Here is a 20,842-nt window from a genome sequence, read left to right on the forward strand (position 1 = left end):
ACTGCAAATATCCGGCTCCATCCTCCATCTCTCTAGCTTCGATTGGCTGGAGGATGCCCTGACGACTCGGGCCAAGTCCCGACACTGGTTGCCGGCCGACCCGGTCCCGCCTGGCGTCCGCATCGCTGCAAATCTCCTGTCCCATCTTCTATTTCTCTAGGTTGGATTGGCCGAACGAGGACTCCCCGACAACTCGAGACGAGATCCCGACCCTGGTTGCCGGCCGATTCCGTCCTGCCTGGCGTGGTGGCCGTGGTGGCAGCCGTCCGGATGACTGCACATCTCCTGCTCCATCCCCACCTCCTAGATTGGCCGCCTCGAGTACGTTTCGTCAGTGGCTCGTCTCGGTCGGGTTGCCGGTTCCTCTTTCTCTGTTCCGCTGGCCGCGAAGATCTTGCCGCAGCCTCGTCTCGCCTCGGCCGGTCTTGTTCTCCCGCCGCTGCCTCCCCTGATGGCCGTGGTGGCAACCGTCCGGATGAGTGTGTATCTCCGGCTCCCTCTTCCATCTCTTTCGGTTGGATCGGCTGAACGACGTACTCCCTGACGACTACTCTGGGCGAGGTCCCGACCCTGATTGCCGGCCGACCCTGTCCCGCCTGGCGTCCGGGTGACTGCAAATCTCCGCTCTGTATTTTATTTCTTTAGGTTGGATTGGCCTAATGAGGCGCTCCTGACAACTCGAGACGAAACCCCGACACTGGTTGCCGGCCGATCCTGTGCTCCTGGGCGGCTTGAGTGTCCGTCGGGGCCCTTGGGCCTCGTCTGCGCACCACCCCTTCGCTTTCTAGTCGTGCCCCTCTGGACGCCCTCCACGACCCGGACGCACGATCCGCCCTCGTCCGAGGGAGGTATGTGTCCGGCCGCGCCCCTGATCCCTTTCGGCTGGATGGGTTGTTGCGGCAAGCGCTGGCTTACGTCCTCTGGCCGAGATCTTGTTAAACGTCGCGCTGCCTCTCCCTTTGCAGAGGCACCATCAACGCGCGCCGTATTTTTCGCGACCGACTGCCTCGCCGACTTCCCTGAGGCGACGCTCTTTCGGGTGCTTCCGCGCTCTCCTCCTGAGACCTCCCCGGACATCGGCGCTTGCTTCGCCTCGATAGGCCGCAACCCAGGTGCCGGGCCCGCTTGACTTTCGCGGCCCAACGCCCGCTTCGGTCCTTCGTCCGTCGCGCTCGGTCTCGCCTTCGCAGTATTCCTCCTCGTAGCAGCGGCCGCTGCCCGATGCACGACCCGGCCTCGCCAGAAGGACGATTGTGCCCGGCCACGTCCTGATCCCTTTGGGCTGGATGGGCCGGGGCGACTGCAGGCTCGCCTCTCCCAGCCGAAATCCCATCCTGCTTGTCGGTCTCCCCCTCCTCTGTTCCCCCCCGGCACCAGTTGTCCGCCTAACAAGACCCTTCAGAGTCATCCGTACGCCACCGATGAGTTGCCCAGGCCGAACGATCTCGTGGCCACCTCCGGCCGCGACGGAAGATCCCCTGCCGCTTAGGCATTCGTTTCGCCCAACCAAGACCCCTGGGGCGGGTGGTGCTTGCAGAGCAACTATGCCTGGTGCGCCTCTCGCCACTCCTAGCCCTCATCTCCTTCGCCAACGTGTGCCGCTGCGGTACGAGGTTGTCGGCCGCTCCCTCCAACACAGCGCCAACGGACGGCGTAAGACCCCGCCTAGCCGGCTCAGCAACTACCGACCCTATTGTGGCAGCGTCTGCTTCTATGCTTGGACACCTATCACGCGCGTTTATCGCTTCTGAGCGTCGCGCCCGCCCTCCCTTCGAGGAGGCGCCATTGACGTGCGTCGTCTTTTCCGCGGCCAACCGCCTCGCCGACTTCCCTTGGGCAACGCTCTTTTGAGTGCCTCTGCTTGTTCTCTTCGTGAGGCCTCCTCAGCCAGCGTTGCCTGCTTGGCTTCGATAGGCCGGAACCTAGGTACCGTATTAGCTTGGCTTTCATGGTCCGAGGCCCGCTTCGGCCCTTCGTCCGTTGCACTCAGTCTCCCCGCCGTAATGCTCCTCGTCGCAGCAGCGGCCGCTGCCACCGTCGCTATTTCGCACCCTCTTGCCACCAACCTAGCCTCGCGGCTAGGATTCTCCCCCATGCTGGTGCTTTCTTGACGGCTAGGCTCTGCAACCGTACGATGGATAGGGAAGCTTTCGCTCGCGATATACGCTGGGATTGCCTTGCTTCCCGGCGATGGCGTTCCGCCGTATCGCCATTCTTCCTACCAGCGGTCTGTCTCCAGCAACCTTATAGTCTTTATAACTCGGGGACAACGCGGCAGTGCTTGTCCGGGACAGACCCCCTCCCTTCTCCCCCGCGGTTCCTAACTCCGCCGCCACGCGTCTTCCCGGCGGACGGCCTCGACTAGCCCATGCGCAGGAGCTGACACCATAAAAATCTGCCTGGCGAGGTCTTCTCCTCCCTCCTCGGTTCTCCTCCGCATCTTTCTATTTGGCCGTTGCAAATAGGCGGCCAAAGGAACATTGTGCTAATCTTTCTTTTTCCTCGGTATCTCTTAGTATTCCTGCTGCACCGAAAGTAGGAATGGCCCTCCCTTCAGCTCGCCCTCACCTATAACGGTTGCTTCCGGTCCCCTCTTTCCCGACCTTCCCTATCAAGTGTAACCACGACCTTCCCTGCAACACCTCCCGTGCGCTTTGTACGTGTTATATATTAGGTCGGTCTCTACCCCGCGAGGAGGGCAAACTAATTGGTGTACAACAGGGCGTGGAAAGGTATGACAAGGTTCCTGTGCTGATCTTGCCTGCTTCATCCCCGCCCCTTATCTTCAGCCTTCTAAAACGCCCCCTGTTTATGTCCTTCCTTATTGATGTCCTCCTTTTGCATCAGGCCTCTGCTCTCCCAGGCCTGCTGGGCTTCCTCTGGACCTATCGGCAGGCTTATCTGCCGACAGCCCTAGCTTTCGGCCTCCCATGCCGCCAGCCCTGCCGGACACTTTAGTCCGCGCCGCCCTTGGTGCCTGATCGGAACCCAGCTACACGACACCACTACGCATCTCTTCAACGTCCGTTTACTTACAGCGGCAAGGCTCCTCGCCCTTCCCGGCGAATCTATGTCACCATTGATCTATCCCAAGTGCTTTCACGCTCGACTTCTTCCCTACTCCTTTCTTTCTTGACACTGAGCACTGGTCATTTTCGTGCGCGCGACTGGCCTATCGACCTGCGTTGCTGCACCATGTCTTCCTCTCTACCTCCCATCGATGTGCCCGCACCACACCTTCGAAAGCCGCTCGATAGCCAGAGGGCGCTGGCGGCGAGATGTCCATGGTGTTTTTCGTCCAGCCGGATTGCCCGTTAGATTTGCCCACCAGGACGAGCACCGCATCAAGGGTCTTAACGCCGAGGCCATGGCCCGCGTCTTGCTGCCTCCGCCCGCCTGGCTGCTCGCGATGGGATATGCGCCCTCCGATCGGAGGCCGACGATTCCCCGACATCCGTCTTCTTTAGTCTCAATCTCTCGATTTACGGCCAGCCTATTGATGCCTCAAAATGGACGGAAGAGTGGTTTTCATGAATGGCCGCGTCCACCCTACGCCCTTGCGTGGAGATTGAGCAGCGCGACGGCCTGGAGTCCGACACGGGCGGCACCCTTCTATACGATGCCCGCCCTTGTCGTCCGCGACCAAGGCTACCAGCCGTAAGCCGTGCCCTGTTCCTCGCAAGTGCCAACGAAAGATACATAGCTAAGGTGGGCCTGAAGCGTTCTTCCTGAGGCTCTTGGCCCCTATGGACGACTTCCCCTGCGTCCCGCCTATTGTTTCCTTTACCGGCCTTATCGTCGGCACCGGCCACTCCTTGCTCCGGCGGGACCTCCTGCCGGGTCTAGACGCCGCCCAGCTTAACTGTTGCGGCTTTGTCCGCCTTTCTACCTACGTCGCTCCTGGGATGCCCAATAAACTCCCCTTCAAGGGCTTCCACCCTTCCAGGTCTTCGTCATCTTCCTATTCGCGCTAACCCCTGGGCCATCTTGTGTAAGAAGATGGCCGAGAGGCGGACTCTCAATTCCAACCCAACGTCCCCTTTACTTGCACAGCCAAGGTCGCCGGCCTGCTCCGTCATGACGTTATGCTCTATCCCCCAGGCTCCGACCGGGACAACGTCTTTATTGTCGTCCCGGATTCTTGGACATTTCTCGACAAGGCCGCCGCCGCCGTCACCCCAATGACACCACTTCTCTCTACACCACAGAGGCAGCAGGCGTCCTCCCCTTCCGCGGCCTTTCAGGACATGCGCGCTGCCTCTTTGTCTTTGGCCACCCCTGGCACCCTCCCGCTCAGCCCTCCACCTTTGGCTTCGGCTTCGCCTCGACCGGCCCCTGGGCCGCCCGGGAAGCGATGTTGCCCCGAGCCTGCCGATACGCCGACGAAACGACCGCGGCTGCTGCATAAGGCCCCGGTGCCTTCGTCTTCCCCTAACCCTGGCTCATCTGCCACCCAGTCGTTCTCTGTTTCGGCTGCCTCCTTGACATCTAAGCCGGATAGCCCTAAACGGGGTCATGTCTTAGGGGACTCTTCCCTCCATTCCATTGTCGCGCATGGCTTGGACTCGCCGGCCCGTCCACTCCGAAACCGTCCCCTATCTAAGAAAGCTACCGAAACGGAATAACGATGCGAAACCATAAACTGCTACAGTTTCCTAAACGAGTAAGACAGTTAAATCTTATACTTTAAGTTAACCTACTCCTTAACCCTACCCTGGTTCTATCACTCTTTTTCACTCCGTCCTTAAGTCCCCCCTGTTCTTACTCCATCCTCAATCCTCACGTCTGCCCCTTTTTTTTCTTCCTTAAGTTTTTTTCCCTGTAGTCTTTCGTTCCTCAAGGCTCTTTGCGCAACCCCCGTTGGGTTGCCTCTCCTGTGCCTTGAGGAACGAGAAGCTCTTCTGGACGCGAAAAAAAAACCCAAAACTTCAAAACTCATTCACCCTCGAAAACCTCGGCTTCTAATTGGCCCAAGATTTCCTTCTTTCGTCTTAGCCCCTCCTTGCAAGCTTCCTTCTTTTATTGGTTGTTTGGTTGTGTTGCTTTAGCACTTCGGCCGAGGTCCGAACCGCGACCTCTCCCGCATCCCTACTTAATACGAGCACGATGCTGTCGAGCGTCCGGCATCACCATGGCTGCACATATATGCCCCTGGAGCTTAAAGAGTCGACGTCTAGCCATCCCGAGGCCTCGCGAACAGTCTTGTCGCTCAGCTCACCCGGTCTCGCTTGTGCGGCGGTCATCTCCTCTGGAACTCTATTGCCCACCAAATCTCTATCCCGCACTTTAGAGACGAGCATGATGCCATCCAACGTCGGGCAGCGGGACAGCTGCACGTACAGGCTGTACGGGTCGCACTGCGAGGATACGGCGCGTCCATCGATGTTTGACGTCCGCGTCCCCCGCAGCTCCAGAGCTACACGCTCGAGCGTCCTGCCCTGCACTTTATAGTCTGTGCACGCGAAGGCCGCCGTACAGGGCAGACCCTTTCGGCTGACGTCGTTCTGCTGCCACGGCCTCTTTCGCTGGCATTGTATCTTGACGGTCATGGGCGTCAACAAGATCGTTCCTGGCGGCATCCCGACGGAGTGAATGTCTTTCGTTGTCTCGGACTCCAGCATTATCCCCGCCGGCGGCCGAAATGGACCGTCATGTCTGCCGAGATGCGATGCCCGGGTACGACTTGTCGAGGATAACCTCCAGCGCCGTGTAGCTGGCACCGTTCACCAGCTTTAGCCCCTGATGGGTGTTGTGGTTCACGACGACCGGCATCCCCGGCACGAACATGAAGACGGCCGGCACCGGTATTGCGCTATCGTCGCCCTGGTTCAGCATCATGATGGCCTCCTCCTCCGTCGGCAAGCCCTCCTTCCATTTATGGCCGGATATGAAGATGCGCAGCGTCGACCGGTGCTGGATCTGGAACGCCAAGCTGGCCTCCATGTTGAGGTTCCACCGGTTCCTATTCAGCGGCGTCACCACAGTGATGCCTGATGCCCACGGGATCCGCCTACCTTCCTGGTAGCATCTTGAGTTGAGGAGGTCCAGATCCGTACGGTCCTGCGCGCCCAGTCGGATTCGCTTTAACAGCCTCTGCAGCTCTGGGTCGCCAGCGGCGCGCATTTGCTCGTCGAGCATGACGACGGTCGTGAACCTCTTCCACAGCGCGTGCGCCTTGTCGTGCTGGTGCCGTTGCTCGGCCTTGAAAGAGTTGTCCATGTCCCACGAGACGGCCGTGCTGGGGAGGAGGATCGACCGCTCTTGGACCGGGCGGAACTGGTGGAAGTCTCCGCAGAAGAGGACAATGGGGATCCTCCAAAATCCTGGTGCGACCCGCGCAGCCGGCAGAGCTGCTCGTTGACCGCGTGGAGCGTCCGCGCACCGAGCATGCTAACCTCGTCGACGACAAGCACGTCCTTCTCCTGCCAGTCCATCCGGGATTGCCCGTGGACGAACCGCTCCGCCTGGTTCGGCATTCGCAACCCGTCGAGATCCCTGGCCATATTTGCGACTGCCGCGAGATCTTTGGAGAACCCGCAGGCGGGTGGATCGTGATGCCATTGATCCGTGCTGCTGCCGTCCCTGACGTCGCCGTTATTATCAGGCGATTCGATTGATCCTTGGACGCGAAGAGTTCGACGAGCGCCTCGATGACTCGCGACTTGCCCGTTCCGCCCTCTCCGCCGACGAATTGGCATAGCTGACACCCGTTGGCTTTCTCCCTGCGCCGTATGAGGTCAAGCTGACGGCATATGATTAGGAAGGCAATCGCCTGCTTCTTGTTCAGCGTGAACCTCGCTACCAGGGCCTTACCCGCCTCGATAAAGGAGGTTGAGGCGCCGAGCCGGATCTCCATTCCCGCGCTGGCCTCTACCGTTTCCTCGAGGTCCGCCGCCGTCATCAGGATATCGTCATCCCCAAAACCCGTGAGCACGCTGCGCACCGCCGCCCGAATCGTTGGCCGTGTTTATTATAAAAGGCCTAGCAAATTCTTTGTACTGATATGAGCTTACCTGTTTATTTCCAAGATATATTCCTCGATAGTATTTATTCTCGCTCTCTGAGTATCTTGTTCTCTCCCACGATGCTCTTCCTGTGAAAGGCCTCTAGTGAGTTGATACAACTAACTAGTCCCTATGCTGTTTACTGTCAAGATAGAAAAGAAAGAAAGAAAGAAAGAGAATCTACTACATAAGAGCATAACGGCATTTTATAGCTTCGAGCCAATGAAGGTTCTAGAAGCTAGGCGGCGCAGCCGCCGTTAAAGCAACTTGCCCGTTACATTACCTCCCTCCCGTCCAACGTTTCCTCTTCCTTGGGATCGTGGCAATCTGTGTCAAGATGACTTGAGAAGGTGACACTCTTTTATGTTTCTTCCATTGCTTCCATGCATCAGTGTGTCGAATAGTGGGAAGGGCTCCACGTAGGCTGCGAGTAATCATGCCATTTTACGAGCACCTTCTTATGCGTACCTTCCATTCTTTCATCCAGAATCCTTTCGACGAGGTACATTTCTTGGCCGTCCACCAGCACCGGTGGGGCACTCTCTTGATCGATTTTCTGCGAAGGCAATGGGTCTCCGGGTACTGGCCGAAGTAGATCGACGTGAAAGACTGGATGGATACGTCCAGGCACATCCAACCTATAGGCATGTGGGCTGACTTCGGCGAGCACTTGATATTTGGCATGTAACCAATCGAGCTTCTTGCAGGGTCGCGATGTTTTGACATTTCTCAAGTTGAGGTATACCCAATCCCCAGGCTTGTATCTCGGTGCGGCTGTCCTGTGCTTGTTGGCTTGCGCTTGCTGTATTTCCTGGGCCATAGCTATCGCTGCTTGCGCAAACTCCGTGGCATCCTGTAGTCTCTGAATAAAATTCTCCGCTGCAGCTTCTTCCTGTGTTGTGTCTTCCGTGCTTCGATGCTCAACTAACTGGATTGGCTCATTGTGGTAGCCGTGCATGAAGAAGAACGGACTCAGTCCGGTGGAGGTTGCTTCCCGCTCGTTAATTGTCGCCATCGCGACTGGAAGCAAGTCCAACCAGTTCTCCTGCAGATAGTTTGTCCATATCCGAAGAATCCTCTCTACCTCTTGGTTCATTCGTTCTGTTGCACCGTCGGTTTGTGGATGGTACTGTGATGGGTTCTAATAGTGTAAATTACAGCTATGTAGTCCTCGTGCGTTTTACATTCGAGCTGAGGAAAGAAGAAGGAAAGGAAAATAGAAGGACAGAAATCCTCCAACAAAATAGACTAAGCCGTTACTGGAGCAACAGTGCTTAGACCGACAAGGCACTGCCTTGTCCAGCAGAACCTAGCCCGTTACAGGTACGCCGTTGACAACCGCTGCTCGATCCCTAGCAGCTGACAGAAGTGTTTCCACATACCACTGACAAACTGGGGACCCGATCACTGGTAATAGCCGTTGGGATGCCATGGACAGGGTAGTGTCGTTCGAAGAGTCTTCTTGCAACCGCTTCTGAAGAAATATCGTGTAATCCTTCGAGTTCGACGCCTTTGGTGAGTCGGTCCGTGACCACCATGCAGTTCGTCGCGCCATCTTTCCCCGACGGTGGGAGGTCAGTAATAAAGTCAATGGTAATTTCGCTCCATATGCGTTGCGGAATAGGGAGCGGCTTTAGGAGTCCTTTCTTTGTATCCCTCCAGATGGTGTTTCGTCCGCAAACCTCGCAGTTGCGCACAAACCGACGTACATCGCTAGCGGCACCCGGCCAGAAGAAGCGTCTCGACAGAGTCGAGTACGTGAGGTCCCTTCCAGGATGTCCGGTGATATGAGAGTCGTGAGTTTCCTGGATGATCTTCGTACGTAGCGGCTCCGAACCGGGTATCCAGACGCGTTCTCTAAAGCACAGCAGGCCCCTATTGTCTAACGAGCATTCTGAAATGCTGACAACCTTCTCCTTCTGTAATCCTGTTGGCAAACTCTTCGCTCCATCTGCTACCAGCTTCGTGAGTTCTTGATAGAGCTTGTCTTCTTGGCGTGCGGCGTGCCACAGCTGCTGTAACTCCTCATCTTCAAATATTGTAAGGCGCACACACAACTAAACAGAGAGTGAGGAACGGGGGTCAATCATTCAATTCATTGATCTCTGACGAGCTCCATCAGGTGCTATGCAACCCTACTTTTATAACCACGAGAGGCCTCCCAGCCCCGTGCTTTTCCCTGGAAAAGTCACTCCAGCCAGTGGTTGGAATCAACCAGCCATCTACCGTGGTCAAGCACTTTAGGCGCGTGACAGGTTGCCCTTCCTCCTGAAGAGTTCGTCCCGAACTCTTAAGTTTCAAGACAGACTGGTCGTAGTCCGCCAGAAACGCTTTATCCACAAAGTCGCTTCTGGACACCCAAGAGTTCTCTTCATCTCCATGTCTTTTCCATTTCACAAGATACCTCCGACGACTTTTCGGCCCTTGATGATCGAGAATCTTTTCAACGTCATAGGTAGACTCGGGTATAAACGGATGATCCTCAGGCTCAATAGGCTCTTGATTTCGAGTCCGATAGAGCTCCAAGCTGCTGACAGGCAAGACATTGTGAATCTTGACTGTTGAAGGCAGGCGTAGGCGGTAGGCTGGTTTATGACCCCAACGACTTGGTCAATCTGGTATGGCCCGACGTACTTGTCAGTCAGCTTTTGGTCGGACGTCTCAACGGAAGGTTCTTGGTGGAAATAAGGACCCAATCACCCTCCTCGAAGGACATTTGCTGTCGAGTCTTGTTATAGTGTCGCGCTTGTCGCTCCTGGGCTCTCGTGATAAGGAGGGCCGTACGTTCGTGAAGTTCTCTGAGGCCTCGGACTCGGTCCATGGCGCGAATGCTGAAGGTTTCGAGTTGTCCCTTGACATGACCCTTAGACCGTGGCTGATAGCCCATCAAAACCTCGGCTGGAGCTCCTTTCACCGTGTCATGGTATGAGGTGTTATACGTAAACTCCGCCAATGGCAACTTGTCCATCAATCTGACTGCTCTTTGTTGCAGAAAGTCCGTAAGTACTGTTCGATCGTCTGGTTGACCCGCTCGGTTTGACCATCAGTCTGAGGATGAAAAGACGTGCTGAGGCGTCGCTTGCAATGAAGCAAATGGCAAAACGTGGCCCAGAAGTGCCCCGTAAATAGGCTCCCTCGATCGCTGACAATGCCATCAGGCATTCCATAATGCTTGAAGATTTCAGGAACACATCTGCCAAGCCATCACTGGATATGCGCGACGACACCGGAATGTATCGTGCGTAGCGGGTCAGGCGGTCGACCACGACCAGGATACTGGAGTAAATCTTCTTCTCACATCGGACCGGCGGGAGGTCCGTGATGAAGTCCATCGAAATCTCTTGCCACGGACGGCTTGGCGCTGGCAGTGGCGCTAGCAGCCCGTACGGCTTGTCACGACCCTGCGCGCCAGCGTAGAGACACCAGCGCAGAACCTCACCAGTGTCACGTGCCCAAGCAGCATCACGTGCCCACGTGCGACCTCGTGCTTACCTGAGCGCTGCTGAGGTAACCTCGTGCATATGCACATAAGGGCCAGCTCGGTCGTGTAGTCTAGTCTTTCTTTCTTGCTCCTTAGCTTTGAGTCTTTGTTCATAGTGCCAATACATCTTTATAGCCGTCAAGGCTCGTATGTGCCTGGCCGTAACACGGCTTATGATGCCTCGGCTTTGCGAGCTGACATTCGCGGCAGGTAGAGACATAACGACGCACGTCTCGACGTAATCCGGGCCAGTAGTACTGCACCTGGATCCGCTTGCAAGTCTTGGTTCCGCCTTGATGGCCGGCAACCTCATCGTCGTGAAACAACACTAGGATCTCGTTTCTCAAACCCAGAGGCACGAAGATCTTCTTGCGGTAACACAACAGCCCCTCGTCATTGGTGCTCCAGACTTCTGACGATAGCCCACCGGCGGTAACGCTACCAGGGACAGTGACAAGCTGCTTCTGTTGGGCAACAAAGGCGTCCCTGCCGCTAGCAGGGCCTCTTGCAGTGACTCTTGTAACGTTGATGCCGTTACAGCGGTGCCCTCCTCCTGAGACGTCGTCCTCGACGTCCTCAAGACTCGTGCAACACGCCTGAGACGGTCGAGCTTAGCTCTTCCATCAGCGACAGGGACAGCCAGGGGCGACCTGGTCTGATCGCGTAATTCGACAGCCTGTCTAGAGTGCATACGGTCCCTACCCGCAGACTCACAGGGAAACAGCCGATCAATCTTTTCGAGGGCGACGGGGACAGCCGGTCGCGAACCGGACTGCTCGCCAAATCCGACAGCCTGTCTTGAACACACACGGTCCCCTTCCGCGGGTTCACAGGGAAACAGCCGGTCAACATGTGCATGGGCGACAGGGACAGCCGGTCGCGAACCGGACTGATCGCCAATACCAGCAGCCTGTCTTGAACACGTACGGTCCCCTTCCGCAGGTTCACAGGGAAACAGCTGGGCAAACTTTTCAAGGAATGACGGAACGCACGGATCTCGCAGCCCGGCTGTTCTCATCACCTTCTCATGGTCCGGCCGTCTTGATAATCCATCCGCAGGATTCTTCAAGCCCGGTCGGTAGACGATTTCAAAGTCAAAGCTGCACAACTGGTCTAGTGCATTCATCTGTCGATTGGTCAGCTTAGCTTTGGACATGAAGTACTTATGGTTCAGGTGGTCCGTCAAAACGGTGATCTTCTGCTCCGTATACGCAAGGTAGTGGCGCCAATGGCGGAAAGCTTCGGTGATAGCTAGCAGTTCGCAGTCCGGGATTGCGTATCTTGTCTCTGCGTCCTGAAGCTTCCGCGAAAGGAACGCTACGGGTGCCATCGATCGGCGTGCAGTTGAGAGATTATTGCTCCGATAGCGAACTGGGACGCATCTGTTTCGATTCGTATTGTCTTGGAAGGATCGAAGTGTCTGAGAACAGGCCCACATGTGAAGGCCGTCTTGAGATCCTCAAAAGCCCTCATTGCTTTTGGATCCAGCTTGAAAGGCTTCGATGCCCCCTTGCGGAGACGATCCGTGAGCGGAGACACGATCTTGCTGTAGTTCTTGATAAAGCGGCGGTAGAACCCAGTAAACCCTAAGAAAACCTGTATGTCTTTTACAGAACGGGGTGCTGGCCATTCTGTGATAGCATGGACCCGTTCCTCTTCCATGTGGATTCCTTCCTCATCGACCACGAACCCCAGGAAGGAGACTTTCTTCACCGAGAATTCGCATTTGCTCAGATTGGCGTAAAGTCCGGCTTTTCGTAACCTTTGCAGGACGTCCTTGACATGGCCTTCATGCTGTTCCGGGTCTTCACTGAAGATAAGGATGTCGTCCAGATAGACAACACAGATGATGTCAACCAGGCCTTCTAGTGCATCGTTGATATATTGCTGGAACGAGGCGGGAGCATTGACCAGCCCAAATGGCATCACCTGGTATTCGTAATGGCCATAGTGGCACCTAAATGCTGTTTTCCACTCGTCCCCTTCGCGAATCCGGAGTCGGTGATATGCGTCCTTTAGGTCGAGCTTGGTGAAGACTTTAGCTCTACCCAGTCGGTCCAAGATCCCCGAGATCAATGGCAAAGCCGCTCGGTTCTTCTTGGTCACCTTATTCAACCCACGGTAGTCGACACATAACCGTAGTTTCCCTCCCTTTTTAGGAACGAAGAGAATCGGAGAGCCTGCAGGACTGATTGATCGTCGAATCCATCCTTTCGCCTGGGCCGAAGCGATGTATTCGCGTAATACCGCGAGCTCATGTTCTGACAGATTATAGATGGGTCCTGGAGGGGGTATTTGCCCATCCTCGAGGTCGATTGGATGGGAACGCCCTGAAAGAGGGGGTAACCTAGCAGCCTCTTCCTCTGAGAAGACGTCTGCCCAATCTCGGTATGCTAAGGGAACTTCTGATAGGGCTGCGTCTTCTAAAGGAGCCACCGCTTCGTTGTTGTTCTCGTGGGTAAGGGGTATACCAAAGTGAGATTTCGCGAGACGCCTGATCTGTTTCGCGCCGCGAACGAACGATGTCCTTTGCGGGGGCGCAGCGAAAGCCCAGGTAAGGTGATCTGCCCTCTCCAGCAACAGACTGATATGTTTTAGCCAGGGTTTGCCCAGCCAAAGTCCTTCCTTGTCAGCTACAGATGAGACGAAGCAGAAGACCCGAAGAATTTTCTCGGTTCCCCAGCTATCCCTTGCCTTGAGCAAGACGTGGATAGTTCCTTTTGTGTCAATCCGGCTATGGTCTGCCGTTTCGGGTTGCTCCATCGTTGGTTCCACTCGCTGCCAATCACGTTGAGTGAGCAGCCTTGGAGAGATCAGGTTGTAGTGGCTGCCTTGATCAAGCAAAGCCAAACATGTCTTGGACCACCGGCCATCCTGTCGCAACTGGTAGGGTATCCAGTTCTCACCGCTCTGAGACAGGAGCCGGTGTGGTTCCTAATCCTCATCCTCCGGTTCTTGTTGGACCCTGCGTATCCCATTGGGACCCGTAGCCGGGTCGGAGTGACGGGCCGTAGTGTGTCTGCCGTCACCGCATCGTTTGCAATCAGGCTCGGTGCACTTTGGTCGTATGTGACCGGGCTTCCCGCATTTGAAACAGGCGCCGGGCTTCTCCTTCCTTGTTGATGTATCCTCTTCGCCATTCGTTTCTGTCGACCTCGGATCACCGGCGCTGCGGTAGGGTTGGTAACCCTTGTCATGGAAATCGTCGTCATACTCATGGCCCTTTTCTACCAAGTCGGTCCACGATTTGGGGTAGTTTTGGGATCGAAAGAGATCCTTGATATCTTTGTTACAGCAGAAGAGAAACATCTCAATGCGTAGCCAGTCGGGAACAGTTTGAGGGAACTCGCTTTCAATCGCACGATATTGCCGAAAGAAGTCCCGGAATGACTGGCCGGGCTTTTGCTTAAGCTTGGTCAGGCTGGTGTATGCATTCCGGGTACGACCTCGGGGATTGTTGATATTGCTCCAGAGCCAGTCCTCCATATCTCCCCACGTCATGTTTTCTTCACTTCCATCGAATTTGAGTCGCAGATTGTCTAGGAAATCCCTTCTCAACGTCTGGCTGAGATGGCCCGCCGCTAGCCTGATTCTCCTCTGCTCATCCTGGTAGTGGCGGGGGTGCTCCCGAAACACCCACTGAAGGGTTCCGACAAAGGTAGAAAGCTCGGCTGCCGAAGTGCCCCGGAACTGTTGAATCTGTACCTGGTTTTTGTTCTTGGGCTCGTAAATGGGAGAGCGTTCCCGAATCCTTTGCCGCGGTGGTGGGCTATACTCTGGCGACCTGGACCGTCGTCGTGAGCCACGTTCGCCCGATTTTTCTAAGAGGGCGCTCAGGAGCTGCTGTATCTGCTCCCCTTGCCGCCGCGAATAGTCGATCTGCTGATCCAGCTGTTGCCGGATCTCTCCTAGTTCGGTTTGCGTTCCCTGAGCTCCATTGAAGGCCACGTTGGAGGTGGTGGGTTCAGCCTGTTGCCCCACATTCTCACCCCGCTGGAGCCTACCATGCGACTCTTTTCTTTTCTTCGCAGCTCTAGCCGCTGCGAGCTGATCTAGCCGTTTTTGTGTCATGATTTTTCTTCTGTTCGTCGTCGGCGAAGGTCTTGGTTCAGCCTCGCCGCTATCTGATGGAGATTCCGTTGCATCCGATTCCTCCACAGGGGGAACCTGCGCCGAAGATGGGAATGCTGTCTGTGATGCAGATTCCGCCACCTGAGATTGGTGCATGTGGCGCTCCACTGCTCTGGCCAGTTCTGGAGGAAGCTGCGATAAGTCCATGATTCAAGCCGGTCCCGTTCAACGGTCTCTGTGCCCTAAAGGGGAGAGAGATCAAACTGTAAGGCGCACACACAACTAAACAGAGAGTGAGGAACGGGGGTCAATCATTCAATTCATTGATCTCTGACGAGCTCCATCAGGTGCTATGCAACCCTACTTTTATAACCACGAGAGGCCTCCCAGCCCCGTGCTTTTCCCTGGAAAAGTCACTCCAGCCAGTGGTTGGAATCAACCAGCCATCTACCGTGGTCAAGCACTTTAGGCGCGTGACAAATATCCTGATCTCTTTTCCGACGTTGATTTCCTGGGCACCCTCGGTGTTGGTAGACAATGTCGATATTGGGACCCTTCTAAGGTGGTCGTCTTGGAATAGCCTCATAATGCGTCCCTTTAGTCGTTCATCGGAGTAGTTGGCCGGCATATCCTGGTCCCGTCGAGAGAGCGCGTCAGGCAATCCACCCTTGCGGCCTGGCCTCCATTCGAGCTTGAATTGGAACTTGGACAGGAACTCCGACCACCGCACTTGTCTCTCTGTCAACCTCCTTTCCGAGTAGAAGTATCTCAGGTTCTTGTGGTCCGTTAGGATCTTGAAGTGCTCTACTGCCCGTAGCTCTGGTTCCCACTGCTCCAAACATCTGAGAATGGCGAGTAGCTCCTTGTCATGGATAGCGTAGTTCGCTTCGGCTGCCGAATGTTTCTTCGAGAAGTATGCGACAGGTCGTACCAGTCCATCCTTATCATCTCTCTGCAGGAGCACGCCTCCCGACGCGAATCCTGAAGCGTCCGCTTCCACGATAGTCTCCCTTTCTGGATGGAAGTGTGCAGGATCGGGGCCGTGATCAACAGGTCCTTGAGCTTCTCGAAGGCTTCTTCGCACAATCCATCCCAACGGAATGGCACGTCCTTCTTCGTTAGCCGCGTTAGCGCTCCGCTATCACCGAGAACTCTGGCATAAACACCCTGTAGAAGTTCGCGAATCCGATAAAACTCCTCACGGATTTAATATTCGTCGGGGTTGCCCATCCCTTCACAGCCTCAACCTTCTCTGGGTCGACTCGGATCCCACACTCCGCCTCGATGATGAACCCAAGGTATTTCACAGCCTTGACTTCGAATTCGCTCTTGTTGATGTCCAGTTGCAGCCCAGCGTCCATCAGTCGTTGGAGGACCTTGCCGACTTTGTCGCGGTGGTCTTGCAGGCTTCCAGAGGAGAAGATCAGGACATCGTCGATATACGCTGACACAAAATCATCGAGGTAATCCTGGAGCACGCTGTTAATATACCGCTGAAAGGCTGCTGGTGCGCCTGTCAGGCCGAATGGAACTACCAGCCATTCGAAGGATCCATAGCGCGTTCTGAAGGCTGTCTTTTCTTCGTCGCCAGGGCGACCCTGATCTTATGGAACGCTGCTATAACATCTACCTTGGTGAACCACCTTGCCTTGGCTATCGTTCGCAAGGTCTCGCTCAGTAAAGGCAAGGGATAGCGGTCCCTCTTCGTTATGTGATTCAAACCTCTGTAATCCACGCAGAAGCGGATGCCTCCGCCGGGCTTCTTCACCATAAGGACTGGTGCTGCGGCTGGCGAACTGCTGACTCTAATAAATCCCTTGTCGAGTAGTTCTGTGAGGGTCTTTCGTAGCACCAATAGCTCCTCGCGGGACATGCTGTAAAGCGGTCCCCAAGGTAGGGGCTTCTCTCGGCCATGCTCGTCTTTCAGCACTTCGATCCTCAGGTCCACACCTGGCCGATGAGGGGGCAGCTGGTCGGCCAGTTGCTGAGAGAAAGCTCGAGACCACTTGTGGTACTGTGGTGGCAGCTTCTCCATTACGTCAGTCTTCGGTTTCGGTCTTAGGGCCTTGTCAATATCCGCCATCGTGACCGAGTGAACTCCAATGCCGCCTTTTCGTTTGTCACGGCGTGCCTCTGCTAAAAAGGTTGCGGCCATGACGTTAGAGACGTCTAGATGGGAGGCTGGTAACGTCGTCGGTCTCGTACTTGAACTCCATTGGACCCAATCTCGAGATATCCTTCCTTTGCGTGGGTGTGAACATCCTGGTCTTCCATCCATCGTTTACCCAGGATCATGTCCCAGTTAAGATCGTCGATGACGTACATGAAAACACGATGCTGCTGATGTCCATCGAGGTCGATCGACACATACGTGTGTCGATTTTGACCTCTTTGCCGTCTCCCGCTGCATTCTCCAAGATGCGCGGCTGGACGCGTATATGTGGCAACTGGAGAGTGAAATGTGCGCTTGCTAACCGCGCCGTAGCAGAGGCAGCCATAGTCGACAAGAGATGGCACGAAGTCTGTGCCGTTCACCCTGACGTCTGCTATGAACGGTTCTCCGTCCATTTTTGCTTTTCCGCTCACATCCCATTCTCTCACAGCCGCCGCGTGTCCCTAGTCTGAATCTTCATCGCTATGAGAAGAAGTATCGTCTTCGGTGACCTCGGCTTTAGTGACCGCTGGTCGTGACGGGGTCACGGCATTGACCTGAGTGCGTCGGGTCGTGTTTGCGGGTCGGATAGGCGCAGCCAATGGACAGCGCTCGATTCTGCAGTTGTCTCTTCCACAACGGAGGCAACGCCCTTCACGGTAACGGGCGTCCATCTCGGCCTGGTCGACCCACTTGGCACGCTTGCCCAACAGCGCTTGGTCTTCTGGTCGCTTGGATTGGTAACCATATGTGTTCTTATCACTGCGGGTGCGCGTAGCGTTCACTTTCGCGGATGCTTGTAGAGTTGGTTCCCATTCCATCATATCCTCTCGTCTAACTTCGGTTTTCTGGCCAGACTGTTTCTGGGCAGCCTGGCCTCCATGATTCTGGTGGTTGTCATAGTTGTCCGAACTCTTTGTGTTGCCTCGAGGCCTTTTCCACTGACCCAACAATTCCATCTGGCTGCTCAGCGAATCGCACCTCCTCGCCAGCCCAACATAGCTGCTGATGGCAGAGGGGTCAGAGCCTATGAGGGCTGCTTTCATTTTATCGTTTAGGGCCTCCTGGAGGTAGGAAATCTTGCTGTCATCTGGCCAATACTCGGCGTTGGCGTTGGCGATCTCCCTCTCAAAGCGGGGGTAAAAGGACGTGAACGGTTCATTCTCTCCTTGCTTAATCGAATGCAGGTTGCGTGTAGCTCTCTGCTTGCGATCCCTCTCCCCGTACAGCAATTCGAGGCGGTTGAGTAGTTCAGCAACATTGAACGTTTTCTTCTCGGTTTGCATCTCCACAAATGTGGTCACGTTGTCTTTAGCCTTGCCTTCTAGGCTCATGAAGATGTACATAAAGTGGCCTTCTGCATCTCCAAGGGCTTCTTTGTCGACTCGTAGCTTTCCTTCGGTTTCTAGTTTCCAGCTTCGCCACTGGGCCTTGTCGCCGCCGAATTTCGGTATGTCTCGTAATTTGGGGCGCTTGGTTGGGTGAGGGTTGTGAGTGGCGACCACACGGGTGTCCTCAATGGGGACAGCCGGGGTGACAGATGGCGTTGGCTCTAGGAGTTCAGACGAACGGGCTTGCTGGTGTTGTTGGAGTTCCAGGGCAATAAAACGTTCTTCAAACTGGGTGTTTCTTCGGGAACTCTCTTCTCTCAGACTTCGTATCTCGGCAACCAGGGCGCTGAGGACGTCCGGCTGCATGTTGTTGTTATCTTCGGCCATCGCGACTTCGCTGAACGCTAATAGTTCGACGGGACTCAGTTTGGTGTCTTCAGTGTCTTCGGTGTCTTCGGTGTCTTCAGTGTCTTCGGTGTCTTCAGTGTCTTCAATGTCTTCAGTGATCTTGATAGTATGTGAAAGGCCTCTAGTGAGTTGATACAACCAGTGTGTCCATCAACCAAGTAAAGCAGAAAATGACACCCTTACTTGACTTGGTTGAAGGATCCGTTTACTCGACTTGGTTTACTCGAAGAAATGGCTGTGCTTTACTTGGTTGGTTGACATTACTTGACTCCGGGAGCCGATTTGCTTGACTCCGGGAGCCGATTTGCTTGAGTGATCTCTATATCTTGTCCGCCTGTGACCTTGGGACGAGGGGAAAAAAAGTGCTCCTCGAGCATGACTACGATAGCATGCCAGATCGAAGTAGGTGCTTTTGGCATTCGATAGCTGCCACGGTGTTGGAGCTGAGGCGATTCCGCTCATCCGTGATGACCTTTTGGTCTGAGAAAACCCGCTCACATTCAGCACTCATTGCTGGACAAGTGAACAAGTCGAAAGCCATTTGCGACAGAACTGGGTAGTCTGCCGCATGACAGATCCACCATTGCAAGGGATCTTCGACTTCCGAATCAGCCTTGTTATTCCTAGCCATGAACTCGTCGAGCTCAGAAGTTAGTCTCGCTCTTTTCCTCCTTCCCTTGCCGGACGCCGCAAGCTCAGCCAGCATCTGTCGGCGTTTGCGAGCTTCCTGGAGTGGGTCAAGGGCGACGAGATCATCGCCAGCCTTATCAGCGACGACTTCTCCTAGGGCCAGCGACGAAGCCTCCTCATGGTCCGCAGCGTCCGCTTCCATGTATGCGTCTTCGTATTCTGCGAAAACTTCTTGAACCACGCTCTTTGCCTCACTGATCCACTGCTTGTTGTGACTCCACTCAAGTTCGAAGTAAGCAAACTTATTCGCCGGATGCAATGCGACAGCGCACCGATAAGCTGGGGTGGCATCGGTAAGGCCAAAGTACTCTTCTAGCTTGATGCGAGCAGCATCGATTGCGTGGGAATAATACGTTGAAACCACGTCGGGATGGTCATCGGCAAATCTTCCGGCCTCTTGGAGCTTTTGAAGAGGACATCGAATGATTCAATTGTTTCATGAAGGAGCCATGTGATCCTTCCAGGCCAGCTTTATTGGCTCGGCCCTCCATGCGTTTTGTCAGATCTTTGAAAGGCTTCAAGATGTCGAGAAAATGGTGCAAGTCAATCCAATCTTGTAGGGTTAGTACGTCTTGCGAAATGTCGTACCCTACGCCACCGTAGCAATAGTTGAGGAAGAACAGATCAATCGCATGACGGAGCTTGACCGCCCTCTGAATCATTGCATATGCAGAGTTCCAGCGGATTCCGCCGTCGACCAGGACTCTAGTGTAGAGCAGTTCAATGCTGCCTTCCTCGTAAGCCTGCAAAATATACCGTTTCAGCTGTTCCGCCTTTGGTCACTTCTGTTTACCCAAACACAGAAATTGTGAAGTTTACTGACGAAGCTATGCTTTCTCCAGATTTCAAAACGCTCCACTTCAGACGCGCCGCAAAGCTGTTTCTCCAACTTGCCGACACCCTGCCCAAAGAGAAGGGCTTTGACGATTAGGTTGAGCATATGGCCGACGCAGCGCAGGCGACTCTGAGGCTTGATGACAGGATAGCGCTTCGCCAGCTCTCGAATGCAAGTGTCGTTACTACTTGCGTTGTCCATCATGAAGAAACCAACGTTCTGACCGATCTCGTATGACCCCATGACCGCTGCAAGGACTTTGGCGATATTCTCGCCAGTGTGGGGGCCCTTCAAAACTGGCAAATCCAGCAAAGCCGTTTGCAGCTTGTATGCAGCGTCTAGAAAGTGAGAAACTATAGCCAAATAGTTGGTACCTTCTTCAGATGTCCAAGCATCTGTCGAGACGTGGATCTTGCTTTTGGACAGGCGGAGCTGTTCTTTCAGCCAGGCGCGCCTGCCGTTGTCACCGAACCATTTTTCGCTGACCCAACTGCTCAGCGCTGACGGGCTTTTCGGCAAAACTTTGTCGATGTCTTCCAGGCACAATGCAAATATTTCATTTGTTCGTCGGTGAGTCGCTTGGCGGAAAGTCAAATCAAGATCAATGACCCAGTCGGCAAAATGACTTCGAAACTGGAGGTCATTGAACACCATGCGTCGGCTCCCCAAGTACGACGCGGCCTTGGTGGCTCCTTGAGAGATACTGAAGGGGTCGGACCCTGCCACTTTGTAACCGAACTCGGCAAGTTTGTGGTGGTGCCTAAGGTGATAGATGATGCTCGTCGTACTCTCGCTGGCAAAGAGCGCTGTGTCGTGACGTCCGCTCACATGGCAATATTTGCAGAGCCAGTACTTGTTGTCGCCGTCTGT

The 20,842-nt window shown here is 55.0% G+C and overlaps 5 protein-coding genes across 5 annotated transcripts; all 5 read right to left on the reverse strand.

Annotated features, from left to right (window-relative positions):
• Positions 1-5,649: 5,649 nt before the first annotated feature.
• On the reverse strand, positions 5,650-6,503 carry HRG_08874 (ATP-dependent DNA helicase PIF1; the record flags this gene model as incomplete). The annotated part of the gene is made up of 2 exons (XM_044867345.1): positions 5,650-6,323; positions 6,383-6,503. 2 exons carry the CDS (start codon positions 6,501-6,503, stop codon positions 5,650-5,652), a joined length of 795 nt encoding a protein of 264 aa, XP_044717366.1.
• A 5,299-nt stretch (positions 6,504-11,802) lies between these two features.
• Positions 11,803-12,411, reverse strand: HRG_08875 (reverse transcriptase (RNA-dependent DNA polymerase) domain-containing protein; the record flags this gene model as incomplete). The annotated part of the gene is made up of 2 exons (XM_044867346.1): positions 11,803-12,039; positions 12,133-12,411. 2 exons carry the CDS (start codon positions 12,409-12,411, stop codon positions 11,803-11,805), a joined length of 516 nt encoding a protein of 171 aa, XP_044717367.1.
• A 1,008-nt stretch (positions 12,412-13,419) lies between these two features.
• Positions 13,420-16,881, reverse strand: HRG_08876 (reverse transcriptase (RNA-dependent DNA polymerase) domain-containing protein; the record flags this gene model as incomplete). Its single annotated transcript, XM_044867347.1, has 7 exons — positions 13,420-14,485; positions 15,021-15,447; positions 15,531-15,666; positions 15,759-16,025; positions 16,187-16,258; positions 16,325-16,570; positions 16,762-16,881. 7 exons carry the CDS (start codon positions 16,879-16,881, stop codon positions 13,420-13,422), a joined length of 2,334 nt encoding a protein of 777 aa, XP_044717368.1.
• Positions 16,882-17,172: 291 nt separating this feature from the next.
• HRG_08877 (retrotransposon gag protein) lies at positions 17,173-18,426 on the reverse strand (the record flags this gene model as incomplete). The annotated part of the gene is made up of 1 exon (XM_044867348.1): positions 17,173-18,426. The coding sequence occupies one exon, from the start codon at positions 18,424-18,426 to the stop codon at positions 17,173-17,175; it is 1,254 nt and encodes a 417-aa protein (XP_044717369.1).
• A 400-nt stretch (positions 18,427-18,826) lies between these two features.
• HRG_08878 (transposase-like protein) lies at positions 18,827-20,215 on the reverse strand (the record flags this gene model as incomplete). Its single annotated transcript, XM_044867349.1, has 3 exons — positions 18,827-19,523; positions 19,726-19,790; positions 19,961-20,215. 3 exons carry the CDS (start codon positions 20,213-20,215, stop codon positions 18,827-18,829), a joined length of 1,017 nt encoding a protein of 338 aa, XP_044717370.1.
• Positions 20,216-20,842: the final 627 nt, after the last annotated feature.

This window comes from Hirsutella rhossiliensis (genome assembly GCF_020360975.1).
Source record: "Hirsutella rhossiliensis strain HR02 chromosome Unknown scaffold00011, whole genome shotgun sequence".
Classification (NCBI taxonomy): domain Eukaryota; kingdom Fungi; phylum Ascomycota; class Sordariomycetes; order Hypocreales; family Ophiocordycipitaceae; genus Hirsutella; species Hirsutella rhossiliensis.